Source organism: Anolis sagrei, chromosome 3, assembly GCF_037176765.1.
Source record: "Anolis sagrei isolate rAnoSag1 chromosome 3, rAnoSag1.mat, whole genome shotgun sequence".
Taxonomy (NCBI): domain Eukaryota; kingdom Metazoa; phylum Chordata; class Lepidosauria; order Squamata; family Dactyloidae; genus Anolis; species Anolis sagrei.
Genome location: NC_090023.1, coordinates 129,098,740 through 129,111,118, shown reverse-complemented (window position 1 = coordinate 129,111,118; position 12,379 = coordinate 129,098,740). Strand labels below are relative to the sequence as shown.

General features: G+C 44.0%; 1 protein-coding gene across 5 annotated transcripts in view; it reads right to left on the bottom strand.

Moving 5' to 3' along the window:
• KLF12 (KLF transcription factor 12) overlaps window positions 1-11,254 on the bottom strand; it is a 291,436-nt gene extending 280,182 nt beyond the window's left edge. For 3 of the 5 annotated variants that reach the window (XM_067466901.1, XM_067466902.1, XM_067466903.1), the window contains exon 1: window positions 7,793-7,906. In XM_067466901.1, the coding sequence (XP_067323002.1) occupies window positions 7,793-7,891 (99 nt within the window). In that variant the 5' untranslated portion in view covers window positions 7,892-7,906. Of the gene's footprint in view, window positions 1-7,792; window positions 7,907-10,566; window positions 10,585-10,688 lie in introns of those variants that run through there. The other 2 variants (XM_067466904.1, XM_067466905.1) reach the window with 2 other exon arrangements.
• Window positions 11,255-12,379: the final 1,125 nt, after the last annotated feature.

Here is a 12,379-nt window from a genome sequence, read left to right as displayed (position 1 = left end):
AGAGTTGATGACACATTAGAATCATGCACGTGAACCCACCTGTGTGAAAAGGCCTGGAGGAACTTGGAACCCCATAGGTCAGACAGAAAGAGGGGGGAGGCTGTTCCTGGTGATGGTGGCAGCCTCAGGGCTCCATGGCACACAGCTGCTGAACAAGTTGTTCCTACCATTTAGACATGGATCCTACCTCCTAGGAGGCCCTCGTGGTCTCTCACCTGCCACCCCCCAACTCAGCACCATGATTACCCCCTCGGTTTTGAAGGTTTTGTGAACAGATCAGAAGGGAATTGTGCAAGGCTAGAGAGTTTGCCAGGATTGGCATTACAGAGGGTGTGGCTTCCAAAATGGACTCATTCATGCTGCCTGCTTTTTGATGAGTTTTAACTGTGCTGTTGAGTGTGCTACATTTGAGAGCAAATCCTTTTTATGTGCACCTTCATAAATAAGATGTGCATTACGTTTAATGGTGCATTATACTTGAGTAAACACAGTAACTATGTTAATCTGGAATATCCACATGCACAGAGATCTTGTAACAGTTTAGAGACTGGGAGAACAAAGTTGGTAATATACACTTTCATAACCAGTGGACTTCATCACATGAGGAAATACTCCATTTCTGAGACTGTTTGAGGATGGTTTCCAACAGGTCCCATTTCATGACGTTTACTGATCCCATCAGTAATTGGTCAAAATTGTCTGCAAAACGCTGCAGAAACAGAGTGTTTCTAGACAATATTCTAATAGTAGTATTTTAAATACTATCGTGTTTTCTGCTCCTGAAGCACTGTCTTTGTGTGTGATTGGGAAATCAGTAAACATCCTGTCAGCTATGATACAACTTGAAATTTGGGGATGTATCTGGGGGCAGAGTCTCATGACCCTGGACTGTTCATAAATGAAAGCGACTGCCATTTCTGTTGGGACATTGAAGAAGAAAGAGCCATATTTAGTTAATCAATAATCTATTATTTGGCAATCTAATAAGATCAGATACCTCAGAACTCCTTATTAGATTCCTCAGAACTCCATCACTCATGTCAAAAGGTAGTGATCAGACAAATGCATTTGCTGCACAGGTTCCAGTATATCTTCAAATCTCACTAGGCTATGTCACTAAACAGATTGATGACCTCAACACACTCACCAAATTCTGCTTTAAGATGTCCAGCACTTTGGGTTCCCAATCGCCTCCCCTTTGTGGTGGTCCATGGCTTCTTGGTGCCGATCTTGGAGGACAGCGACAAGGATGGGGAGGGCCTGCTCGTCCTAGGAGGAATCTAGCCTGTTTTGGGGGACACAGTCCCACACCGGCCATCACATAACATCTTGTGACTTCCAGTGGAGGCCCCACCCCCAACTGGGGTGGAAGCATCCTTGGATGCTTCCCTCACAACACAGAAGGCTTCTCATGTTGCGTTTGCTCAAATGGAGCCAGTATGGATCATACCCAGAAGGGCGATGCTTTCCACGTGTGATGGGGTAAGTGTCACGAGAAGGAACTGAGTGCAGAGTGACAGATTCACCCCGCTGCCCCTCTCTTTCCTCCATAAAATCAGGTGAAGCTGGATGCTTTGCCTAGCCTTTGTGATAAGGTTTCAAGAAGAACAATTTTAAAGGTCATGAAATGATGTAGGGGGTCTTCTGAATGGGTTGAGAGGAGCCAGCAATCCGTAGTATGATGGGAGAAAGCACAGTATTATCTGAACTGCAGTATTTGGGTGTGATGGGTCAGTATGCATCCCATCTGCATTCGGTCCAAAAAAACTATGAGATGCATGCTGATAAAAACAGGAGTATTTCCTAATGTGATTAGGTCCTAAGGGTGCAGCTATCATTGTAGAATTAATGCTGTTAGACACCACTTTAATTGTCATGGCACAATGTTATGGAATTATGGGAGTTGTAGTTTTGCACATCTCTGCCAAAGAGTGCTGGTGCCTCACCAAATTATATATCCCGGAATTCCAAGGGATTAATCCCTAGCAGTTAAAGTGGTGTCAAACTGCATTAACTCTATAGTGTAGATACACACTTAATCTATGAAAACTTATGCTACCAACTTTGTTTTCTCAGTTAGACTCTAAAGTGCTACAAAATCCCTTTGCATATGGATATTCCAGACTAACATGGCTATGTCTCTGAATATTGTCCTTGTCTGGTTTCCTACCACCAGCAGTCCCACTTTTAAATACAATTGGAGAAAAAACCCTGCCCATGTTTTCTAAGTAAGAGAGTTTCTTATACAGTACTGAAACAGGAAATACTATAAAGCTACAAAATGTTCAAAATTATGTATTCCAATGTCAATTAAAATACAGACATGTATTAAACCTCTCATTGTACTGGAAAATGGGGGAAAGTATTTCTCTGTAGAAGACACAAGGCAGAATATGATCAGAAAAAGAAACCTTTAAAACTCTTGAATATCAAATAATCTTCCTCTCTGATTGAACATATTCTGTACAACAGTATAGCAAAGTGCTAAAACAATGCCTCAATACTGTTCCTCCATGTGCCGTTTACACACTGCCTGTCTACATAACAAGAAATAACATGACTTTCTCTCCTTCCCAGCACTCACACAGAGTGCAGCTGCAGTAAACAACCACTAGCCAAGAGTTGAGAAGGTCAAGGTTTCACTGCTACAACAAAAGTAAGGTTTCTCCCACACTTCTAAAAACAAACTCTCTTTTCTTGGAAAAGCACAGTTTCCTTTTACTTGCCCTTCTGCTAAAGAGGACAAGCCACTGACTTTGCCTTTTTTTTTTAATGAATGGGGGCTCAAGCATTAGGCTTACTTTTGAAACAAAGAATTATTCTGCCATTTCTGAGCACAAATAGTACAATACACAATATCAGCATAAGGGTCCATAAAGGAAGGGAAGATATACAGGCAGGGATGGGTTTTCTTTTCTGTTTGGTCTCAGGACCAATCAGAGTTGGCTACCAGATATCATTTTATTGATGTGATCATTTCAACAGGCAAACACGCTTAGAGTCCAAAAAGCTAGTGAAATCTGATTCTTGTATATAACACTGGACAACATACATTTTGGTACTTCAAATGTCAGCCCTATTTCTGGGTATATTTGACCTACTGATTCAAAAAATGGCATCAGTTTTCCCCTATCAGCTCTGGTTTTTGAGATACAGAACATATGCCATCTATCAGTTCCCATTTGCTCACCCATAGAAGACAGTGATAACCGTATCTAAGAAACTAGACTGATGCAGTCTATCCAATGCAGTTTTCTGAATCAGCTCCCCAAATAATCCCAGGAGCAGGTCTAAATCCAAGACAGCAAGAACATAATTTGCAGGGGGGGGGGGTGTTGTGTTATGGTGTTATGACCTGGATCTATTCCTCCAGAATAACCTATTACATTCCCTCCAGAACAATGGTTCTCAATCTTTGATCTATTAGATATTTTAAAGGAAGCAAAAACTGAGGAGCACCCATTATTAACAGCAAAAACTAAATGAAACAGGAGATACTCAATGAAAAGACCAAATGACCTGGATCTATTCCTCCCGAATAACCTATTACATTCCCTCCAGAACAATGGTTCTCAATCTTTGATCTATTAGATATTTTAAAGGAAGCAAAAACTGAGGAGCACCCATTATTAACAGCAAAAACTAAATGAAACAGGAGATACTCAATGAAAAGACCAAGTAAAATTCCAAAACACCCCTGAAAAGGGCCTTTGAGAGCACATACAGACCAAAATTCATTTGGGTTTTTGATTAATAATTTATCTATCCGATGTTTTGGATTTCAGCTTCCAGAAACTCCATTTATGTAGATGGTAGTCAAATGTTTTGTGAACTGGACCTCAAGTTGGACATACAAAGAACCAAAGGTTGAGGAATAACCAAGTCCATTCTATCTGTGCTTCTCCTGCCCACTCCCCATTTGTTTGGATGAGAAAGAGACAGAAATGTATTTTTGAAATCAAACTGTATTAAAGTCTAATGTGGTACCAGCATCTGAGCATGGGTTTGCTTCTTCAAACAAAACAAAAACAAAACCCACCAACATGTGGGAAACCACCTCAAGTGTCAACTGTGATAGGAAATGCAAAATGACCAAGTTTTCATAAACACATCAGCCTTTATTGCAATGAAATCTTCAAAAAAAGGGAGGAAGGAAGCACTCACTTGGCACTTAGCCATTTCAGCTAAACTTTCCTGTGGCCTTTTCATTGATCAAGACAAGATGATTACATCCCCACTTCTCCAGCAAATCTGGAGGGTAGGGTTAGAAACCAGACACCTCCAATATGGTTCCTGGGGAGATAGGCTTCCTAGGGTACAGCAGATATTTTGGAGAGATGTTATCTTGAACAGGAGCCCCTGGTGGTGCATTAGGTTAAACCACTGAGCTGCTGAACTTTCTGATTGAAAGGCTGCAGGTTTGAATACGGGGAGTGGTGGTAGCTCCCTCTGTTAGCCCCAGCTTCTGCCTACCTAGCAATTTGAAAGCATGTAAATATGAGATCAAAAGGTATTGCTCTGGCAGGAAGGTAATGGCGCTTCATGCAGTCATGCTGGCCACATGATCTTGGAAGTGTCTGCGGAGAAAACCAGCTCTTTGGTATAGAAATGGAGATGAGCACCAACCCCAGAGTCAGACACGACTAGACTTAATGTCAGGGGGAAAGCTTTGCCTTTACCTATCTTGAACAAGATTTTCAAAACTATTTGTAAAAGAGCATTGGCAATCACTGAACTGCATTTCCTTAAATGGGGTCTTTAACCCACCCCATGATCTTGGCCAGTCTTGCAAATAGAAGCATTTACTCCTAAAATGCACTTTTCCTGTGCTGTGCATCCTCCTATGTTCTTTGAGATAAGCCTTTGCCAGGCCTCACAACAAGGGATATAAAGTTCCAAAGTTTATTGTGATGGGTGCTTTACAGAAGATTGTATATTAGAACTGCATTGCTACAAACAAAAGGAAGCCTTCTACCTAAGATGTAGCAAGGTAGGCATATGAGTAAGGTGCTACTAAAGAGAAGCTATCTAGAGAAGATACACATAAGCAAACATGTCTGTCAGGCAACCACAGTTTTAGGACAAGACAATCCCTGCGGAAGGTTTTTACGGATCTAGAAAGTTGTCCTGCATGAACAAATAATGTTATTATGTGCCAAGGGCTATACATAGACATGCCCTTAGGGCAGATAATTCTTCAGGTCTTGTTTTCCATAAATATTAGTGATAGGGAAGGTTTCTCTCTATGTGTATCTCATTCCCTCTCCCTGCTATGCACTATGGAAATACTTTATCTAAAGAAAAGTGCTCCAGAGCACCTTTTTTACCCTGACATAGCACCCTTTTTGAGCAACAAGGGCTGGAATATCTCCAAAATATCAAGTACTTCTTCCTTGGCGACCAGAGAAGCCTTATCCCCTATACAAACAAAGATTGATAAGAGCAGTCTCTGAATACAGTATCCTTCCTCCTCAAAATAAACAAACAAATAAAAAACAAATAAAGCTTGTTTAAAGGAGTTAAGTTGTTACACTTCTATTAAAGATGCTATCTTTTTTTAAAAAAAGCTAAATATTTCACTTTATGTGCTTGGCCTCGACTCTCACCCCATCCTCCCTTTGCATGCCTGGCTGGCTGACAAGACTCTCAGATAAATAACAGCAGCACTGTTCACTTTCCAATTCCAGAACTCCTTTTCCAAGCCATCTGAGGAGCCCCACTGGTTAAAGAATTCCTCCTTCCTGCTGGCAGCTTCCCCATCTCCTCTTCCTTCTAGTCCAAGGCCCTGTGCAGCATTTAAATGACACTTCCTGTCCTTATTCAAAACTCCAGTTCTTCATACCCTCTACTGCTATCAATAGAAGGAATGGAAACCGACCATGATACACCTATGGGAGGTCACAGTTTACATTCTAATTCATATCACTTTCCACAATGCTGTGTTTCTGAACATGCTCTAACTTTTGTCCTTCTATACTGGAAACTGTAAGATATACAGCACTGTGAATTCTTATTGTATCACACATTGTACTAATCTTTATTTATTTATATTTCTACCCTGCCTTTCTCAAACCCGAAGGTGACTGAAGGTGGCTTACAATCAGGTAGCCATGTGATGCCTCAACAATATACAATTAAAACCACATTTACATCCACATTTCTAGGTATTTGAGGGCAGGCTGAACTACCAACTTTACATTCTTTGATATTAACTATTTCATTTTATGGCCTTCTACTCCGCCTATGGTTTCTCAAAGCTATATATCTATCCACATAATAAAAGTGAAAATATGTATGTGTGTATGTGGTGGGAGTGTCGACTTACACAGACAAGCTCCTGCCTTGTCTCCCTCAGCTATGAGGAGCCACCAATGGCCTTCCCTACAATGACATTGCAGGTTATAGTTTCTTCCATCACAGGCATCCCAGTGTTTCTTACTCTCTCCATTGGTGTGGAATTTGCATGATGCCACCCACTGCCTCTCCCATAACTCTTTCTTATTCTACTCCAAGACACACAGCAAACAGAGGAATTGATCAGCAACTGAACATACTAGAGAGGCTTGGGGAGAATTCACCATGATCTACAGGAGTTGTAGATCCTAGGTTGTATGGTTCACCTGCAATCTAAGAGCACTCTGAACTCCACCAACAATGGATCTGGACCAAACTTGGCAAACAGAACCCCCACGACCAACTCAACCTACTGGAGGGGTTTGCAGGGACTGACTCCCCATAGTGGGAGTTATAGTTTACCCTACAACCAGAGATCACACCGAACCCCATCGATGATACTTCCGGAACAAACTTGCCCAACTTAACAAACTTTAAGTACTGATTGAGTTTCTCAGGGTTAGCCTGGCATGATGTGAGTTTTGAACAATTTTAAAAATGACTTTTTCAAATAACCCGGGCAACGCTGGGACCCAAGCTAGTAAACCTATAAAAAAGATAACATTACAATATCTGCAGCAAGAAATACAAAAATGCAATGCTCGTGGCAGGGATTCTTTGGGGGCGGCCCACCTAGGTTGCTGAGACACTTGACAAAGTTAGGTAGCTCCATAAATCATAGCTGAACCTATAAAGCCACCTCATGCTAAGTCACATCACTCATTCATCCACTGGCTAACCCAGTCCAATACTATATTTTCTGTCAGCAGCATATCATGTTCCTTAACACAGGTCCTTCTCAATCTTGTACAGCCCTTTTTAATCGAAGTTATAATGCAGACTAAAATTTCTTTATGCAAATATGTGATCTACTCAATGGTACACCATACAAAAACCTCAGGGTAGAAATTGTGAGTATTTGCCCTGCAACTATCCTCACAGCAATCTTATTACTTGAAAGATGGGGAGGGGGAGGAATAAGTGCTGGAAGGGGGAACAAACAGCATGTTCTTTTGAGGCGTGTGTGATTATGTTTTGTCTAGAAGTCTATGAGCGCTTGGGCAGTATTACTCATCATGTGTTTCCAAGATGAATTTTAAGTCCAGGAATGGAAGAAGGAAAATGAATATGCATATAAAGTACGCAAAGCCTTGTTCCACAGGAGCAACAGATAAATCTAAATTCAACATTATTTAAGAGTTTGCATTGGCTTCTTCTCGGCTCTACCCAGAAAGTCAAGAGTAGATTTTTTTAAATGGATTTGAATTTACTGCAATCTTTTATATTGCAAATCATTCTGAAATAGGTAACAGAGGAATGAAACTCGGAGTTTTGCTTTATCTTTTTTTTTTAAAGCAATCCATATGAATAATGCAGAGTAAGGACAAGGGTGACTCACGGTTTGCTCCCGTGTTTCTTTCTTGAATGTCACCTCAGATTCCTTAGGAGAAGAAACTCCTGACCCCAATAATGGCATCTGCAATAGCCCTACTGCCATTAGGAAACACCATGCGTGACCTGCGAGCAAATAGGAGTGGCCCAGCCTTCTTCTCCTGCCCCCCACCTCCACCAGAGAGCAGAAAAGGAAAGTGACATCATTGTGTTTGCGCAGGAGGCAGAGGGAAAATACTGCTGCTAAGACACTTAGCTGTACCATACCCTTAGATATATAGTGCGGGAACAGCAGGAGAGAGAGGGAGAGAGAGAAGAGGGAGTAAAATTACTTGTCTTACTTTGCCAGGTACAGCAATAGTATATACAACAGTTTTAGTGATGTGCCAGGACATTATTTTTCAGCCGGCGATATACTTTCACAAACCAAAGTGTGCTGTGTCATAAGAGGGAAAAAATCAGGTTGTATTTACTTTAGCTGTGCCTGTGCCGTCCTTCCCATCTTCTTACTGACATTGTGGGTGTGTGCCTCTGGGTGTGCGGCTATGTGTGTGTGTGTGCACGCGTATGCATACAATCCTGGCTGCTCCTGTTTCATTTCAAAGACTACTCTGAAAATGGAGCTCACATACCAGGGCCATATAAAGACACCCTGCATGACTGCTATGAATACCTACCTGCCAAGACTCTGGAGGGAGATTTAGGAGGGGAGAAGGAGGAGACGGAGGAGGACACCATGGAAACCGACATTTCCATCCCACTCCTCACCACATGACTCTTCAATTGGGCCAATTTGTTTCCCTGGCTGTCAGCCAATCCAAGCAGGGTTTTGTGAGCCAAAGTGACCTAACGCATGGCAGAAAACAACAAGGTGTGCAAACCTCTTCAGGATCCCTTCATCTCTGTGTTTGGACAAGCAACCATCTCTCAAGCACTTTGGAAGTAAAACCATCAATGCTGGGATTATACAATTGCTACTCCAGTTTGTTTGTTTTTTTTTGCAACATCCTTAACTAATAACATGAGAAAAGAGGTTCCACCCTGCATTTGAAAGCCGACCACTCCCATTCACAGAGTCAAGAGGCTCTCATCCCACCCATGACAAGAGGCATTTTTCATCTCAGGCCATTGGCACCGCTAACCAACTCTGTCCTCCAGTAGAAAAAAGGAATGGAGGGGATCTAGGTGGATTTAAAGCGTGACGTTGGCTTGATTGGCACACGTCTGGCGTAACAGAAGACAGGCATGCTTTTTATGTAAATACAAATGTCCCCCCCCCCCCATCAGCTCTGTAATGTTAGGAGGGAGAGAGAAAGAAACGCACACAGCTCGACATGAAAGAAACTATTCACAGCACTACTTTTAAATAGCTGGGAGCAGAACCCAGTGGTGAAAACTGCCAACGTGAACTAATGCTTGTGTGTTTAACCAGATTACGCATTCCACTGTACTTACAAATGTAGAGACCAAGGCTTTTAAATCATCTGCATTTCCTCAATTGTTATTAAAATATGCATAACGACATGGGTTTTGTCTGTCGGAGCAAAAGAGTGCAGAAATATCGCCAGAAACCATCACATCCAGTGAGTTTATTTAAACTCTCAATTATGCATTTGGCTGCCTTTCCTCCCATCTTGACAAAGTTTTGGAGAAGTTCTGAGACAGCCAGCCACATAAGAATGGGTTCTTTCTCTCATATACGTAAACTTGCTGCAATTACGGCAGCTCCTGACACCCAGGTCAGGACTCTCACATTACCCGCAAGCTCATGTGGAGGCAAGCTGCAGCTCTCAAATATTCATTAGGACTGGTCGAAATGCAAACTTCTCTCTTTGTCAACTCCGGCTAGATCCACCTTAATGGAAGGGAAGGAGGGAGGGGGAAGGGAGGGTGGAGGCAATGCTAGCCACAAACCCGCTCTGCCCTCCCCTCCCCCTGCCTCCCCCTCCCTTGCATGAACTATGTACTGTGGCCAAGTGACAGGTCCATGTCATGACTAGCCGAACAATAACAATTGTCGCACAAGGAACACCGTTCACACACAAGGGCCTTTACAGCCTTAACCCTTTGCAGAAAGAGAGTCAGAGAGAGAGATTGGGAAAGAGAGAGGACAGAGGGGAGTGACAAACTAGTGCAGCACCAAGTCCCAATTGAACCTGCTGTCTCCACTTCCCTCTCCCCGCCCCCACATTGGAGACAATATCTACAATACCATATTGACTTTGTCCACATTTTTGAAAAAAAGGCTTTCCTAAAGCATGCTAGGTGAAACAAAACAACAATTTGTCCCTTTTTTCCCCTTCCCAGTAAAAACAAAACAAAACCATGCCCGCAATACAGCTGAAGTACTTCTTTATATACAGTTAGTTTTCATTCTCTTGGAACAACATTAAAGCTCAAATGTACTGAATGGATGGCAGAGCAGAGACATAGGTGATAGGTGTATACACACACACACATATACATATATGTGTGTGAGAGAGTGTGCATATATATATATATATATATATATATATATATCTCCCTCTCCCATCCAATCACTATATTGGAGCTTTATATTCTATTTATTTTCAGCAGAAACTCAAGAAACACAGACCTGACCTGAAGCTGCACAGCAGAGGATATTTTTCCCCCTTAGAGAATCCCCCTCTTTCTTTCTTTCTTTCTTTCTTTCTTTCTTTCTTTCTTTCTTTCTTTCTTTCTTTTTCTCTTTCTCACTCACTTCTTCCCCCACACATTCCCATTCCCCATACAGAGAGAGAAAGGGAGGCAGACCCATACCCACACTTACTCCCAGCCTGCTGCTCTCTGCAGTTCTCAGGAAATGAATGGGGAGGGGGGGGGGAGAAGGTGGAGGGGAGGGGGGTCCACACAGAGCCCAGTTGTACTTGCCAATGACTTACCCGGATCACATGATGATGGTGGTGGCGGTGCTGATGAGGAGGAGGAGGAGGAGGAGGAGGATGAGGCTGGGCTCAGGGGCAGGGTGGGCCAAGGAAGAGGGGTGGAGGCTCCCGAAAGCAGGGGAGCCGCTCACCGGGGACGCGCTCGGGTTGCATTGGGGCCCCGCGGAGGGTGGGAGGGAGGAGGAGGGAGGGGAGAAAGAGAGAGTGAGTGAGTGAGAGAGAGAGGAAGAGAGAGAGAGAGAGAAGGGCTGGACTGGGCGGGGAAGGGAGGGAAGGGAGGGAGGGGAAGAAGGGAGGGGATGCGGCAGAGAGGCGGCTTCTCGCTCTCCTTGCCCTCAAGGTGGGAGGGAGGGAGGGGGCGAAGGAGGGAGGGAGGGGGCGACCCAAACAAAAGCCCTCCCCTGCTTTGCTCCACCTCCTCAAAAGTGAGAGATGCTGATGAGGATAGTCATCATAACAACAATAACAATCATATATAGCCCAAGGAAGGCAATGCTGTCTCTTTCTCTATGCCTGGCTGGGCTGCCTTGGGGAGGAATGGGAGCATCAAGAGGGAAGGAGGGAGGGAGGGAGGGGAAGGGAGAGAGAGAGAGGGGCGTCATCTGGCAGCCCCGCCCCTCGCGGAAGGAAGGAAGGAGGGAGGGCAGGGAACACCCCCCGAGGCGGAGGTGGGCTGGGAGCCCGGCCAGCAAGCAAGGCACCGGGAGGCAGGGCTCTCCTTCCTCCCTTCTCCCAACCCAGCCCCAACGGGGGTCTCTGCTCTCCCCCTCCCAACGGGGAGGGGATTCCTGGCAAGGGATCCAAAGGAATCAGGGAGGGAAAGGGGGCATTGGCCGGACTGAGCAAGCGGCTAAAGGGGGTGGGGGTGGGAGAGAGGCACATCCCTTGTTGAAACCCGCCTCTCTCTCCCTATGTTCGAAGCATCTTCCGCGGGAAAAGAAAAAGAAGGGGTGGGGATCAAGTCTGTGAGGGGAGAGACAGAACTGTCAAGGCGTGTGTGTATATAAGTTTACATTGCATGCAAGAAGACCAGGCGGGGTTCAATCCCTGGCATCCCCCAAGGTTGCCTCTCTCTCTATTGTAGAACATATGCACTTTGACACTCCTGGAACTGACAGAGCTCAACGCTATGGAATCAATATAGCAATGTTTTAATGTTTTATAATGTTGATTTTAAATGTTTTAATTTTATATCGCGGATTGTTACGGCATCTAAAATGGAAATGAGAGGAAAAAGGAATAGGAACCGACCAAGGGCAAGATGGATGGATGGCATCCTTGAAGTTGGCGGAGCCCCCGGTGGTTGGCGGAGCTGGGGGTGGCCACCGCCGACAGGAAGCTCTAGCATGGGCTGGTCCATGAGGTCATGAAGAGTCGGAAGCAACTGAATGAATAAACAACAAAGTTCCAACTAAAGCAGGCCCATTGAATCAATAGAATTTAAATAATTGTTGGCTTACAAACTTCCTATTGTTTCAGTGGGACTAATATTGGAAGTTCCTGTTGATTCCAATTGAGACTTAGTTACTTGGTTTTGTCCCTAGACTTTATCTTATTATTGCCTCCCCCGGTGGCGCAGTGGGTTAAACCCTTGTGCTGCCAGAACTGAAGACCGACAGATGAGCTCCCTCTATCAGCTCCTGCTCCCCATACGGGGACATGGGAGAAGCCTCCTACAAGGGTGGTAA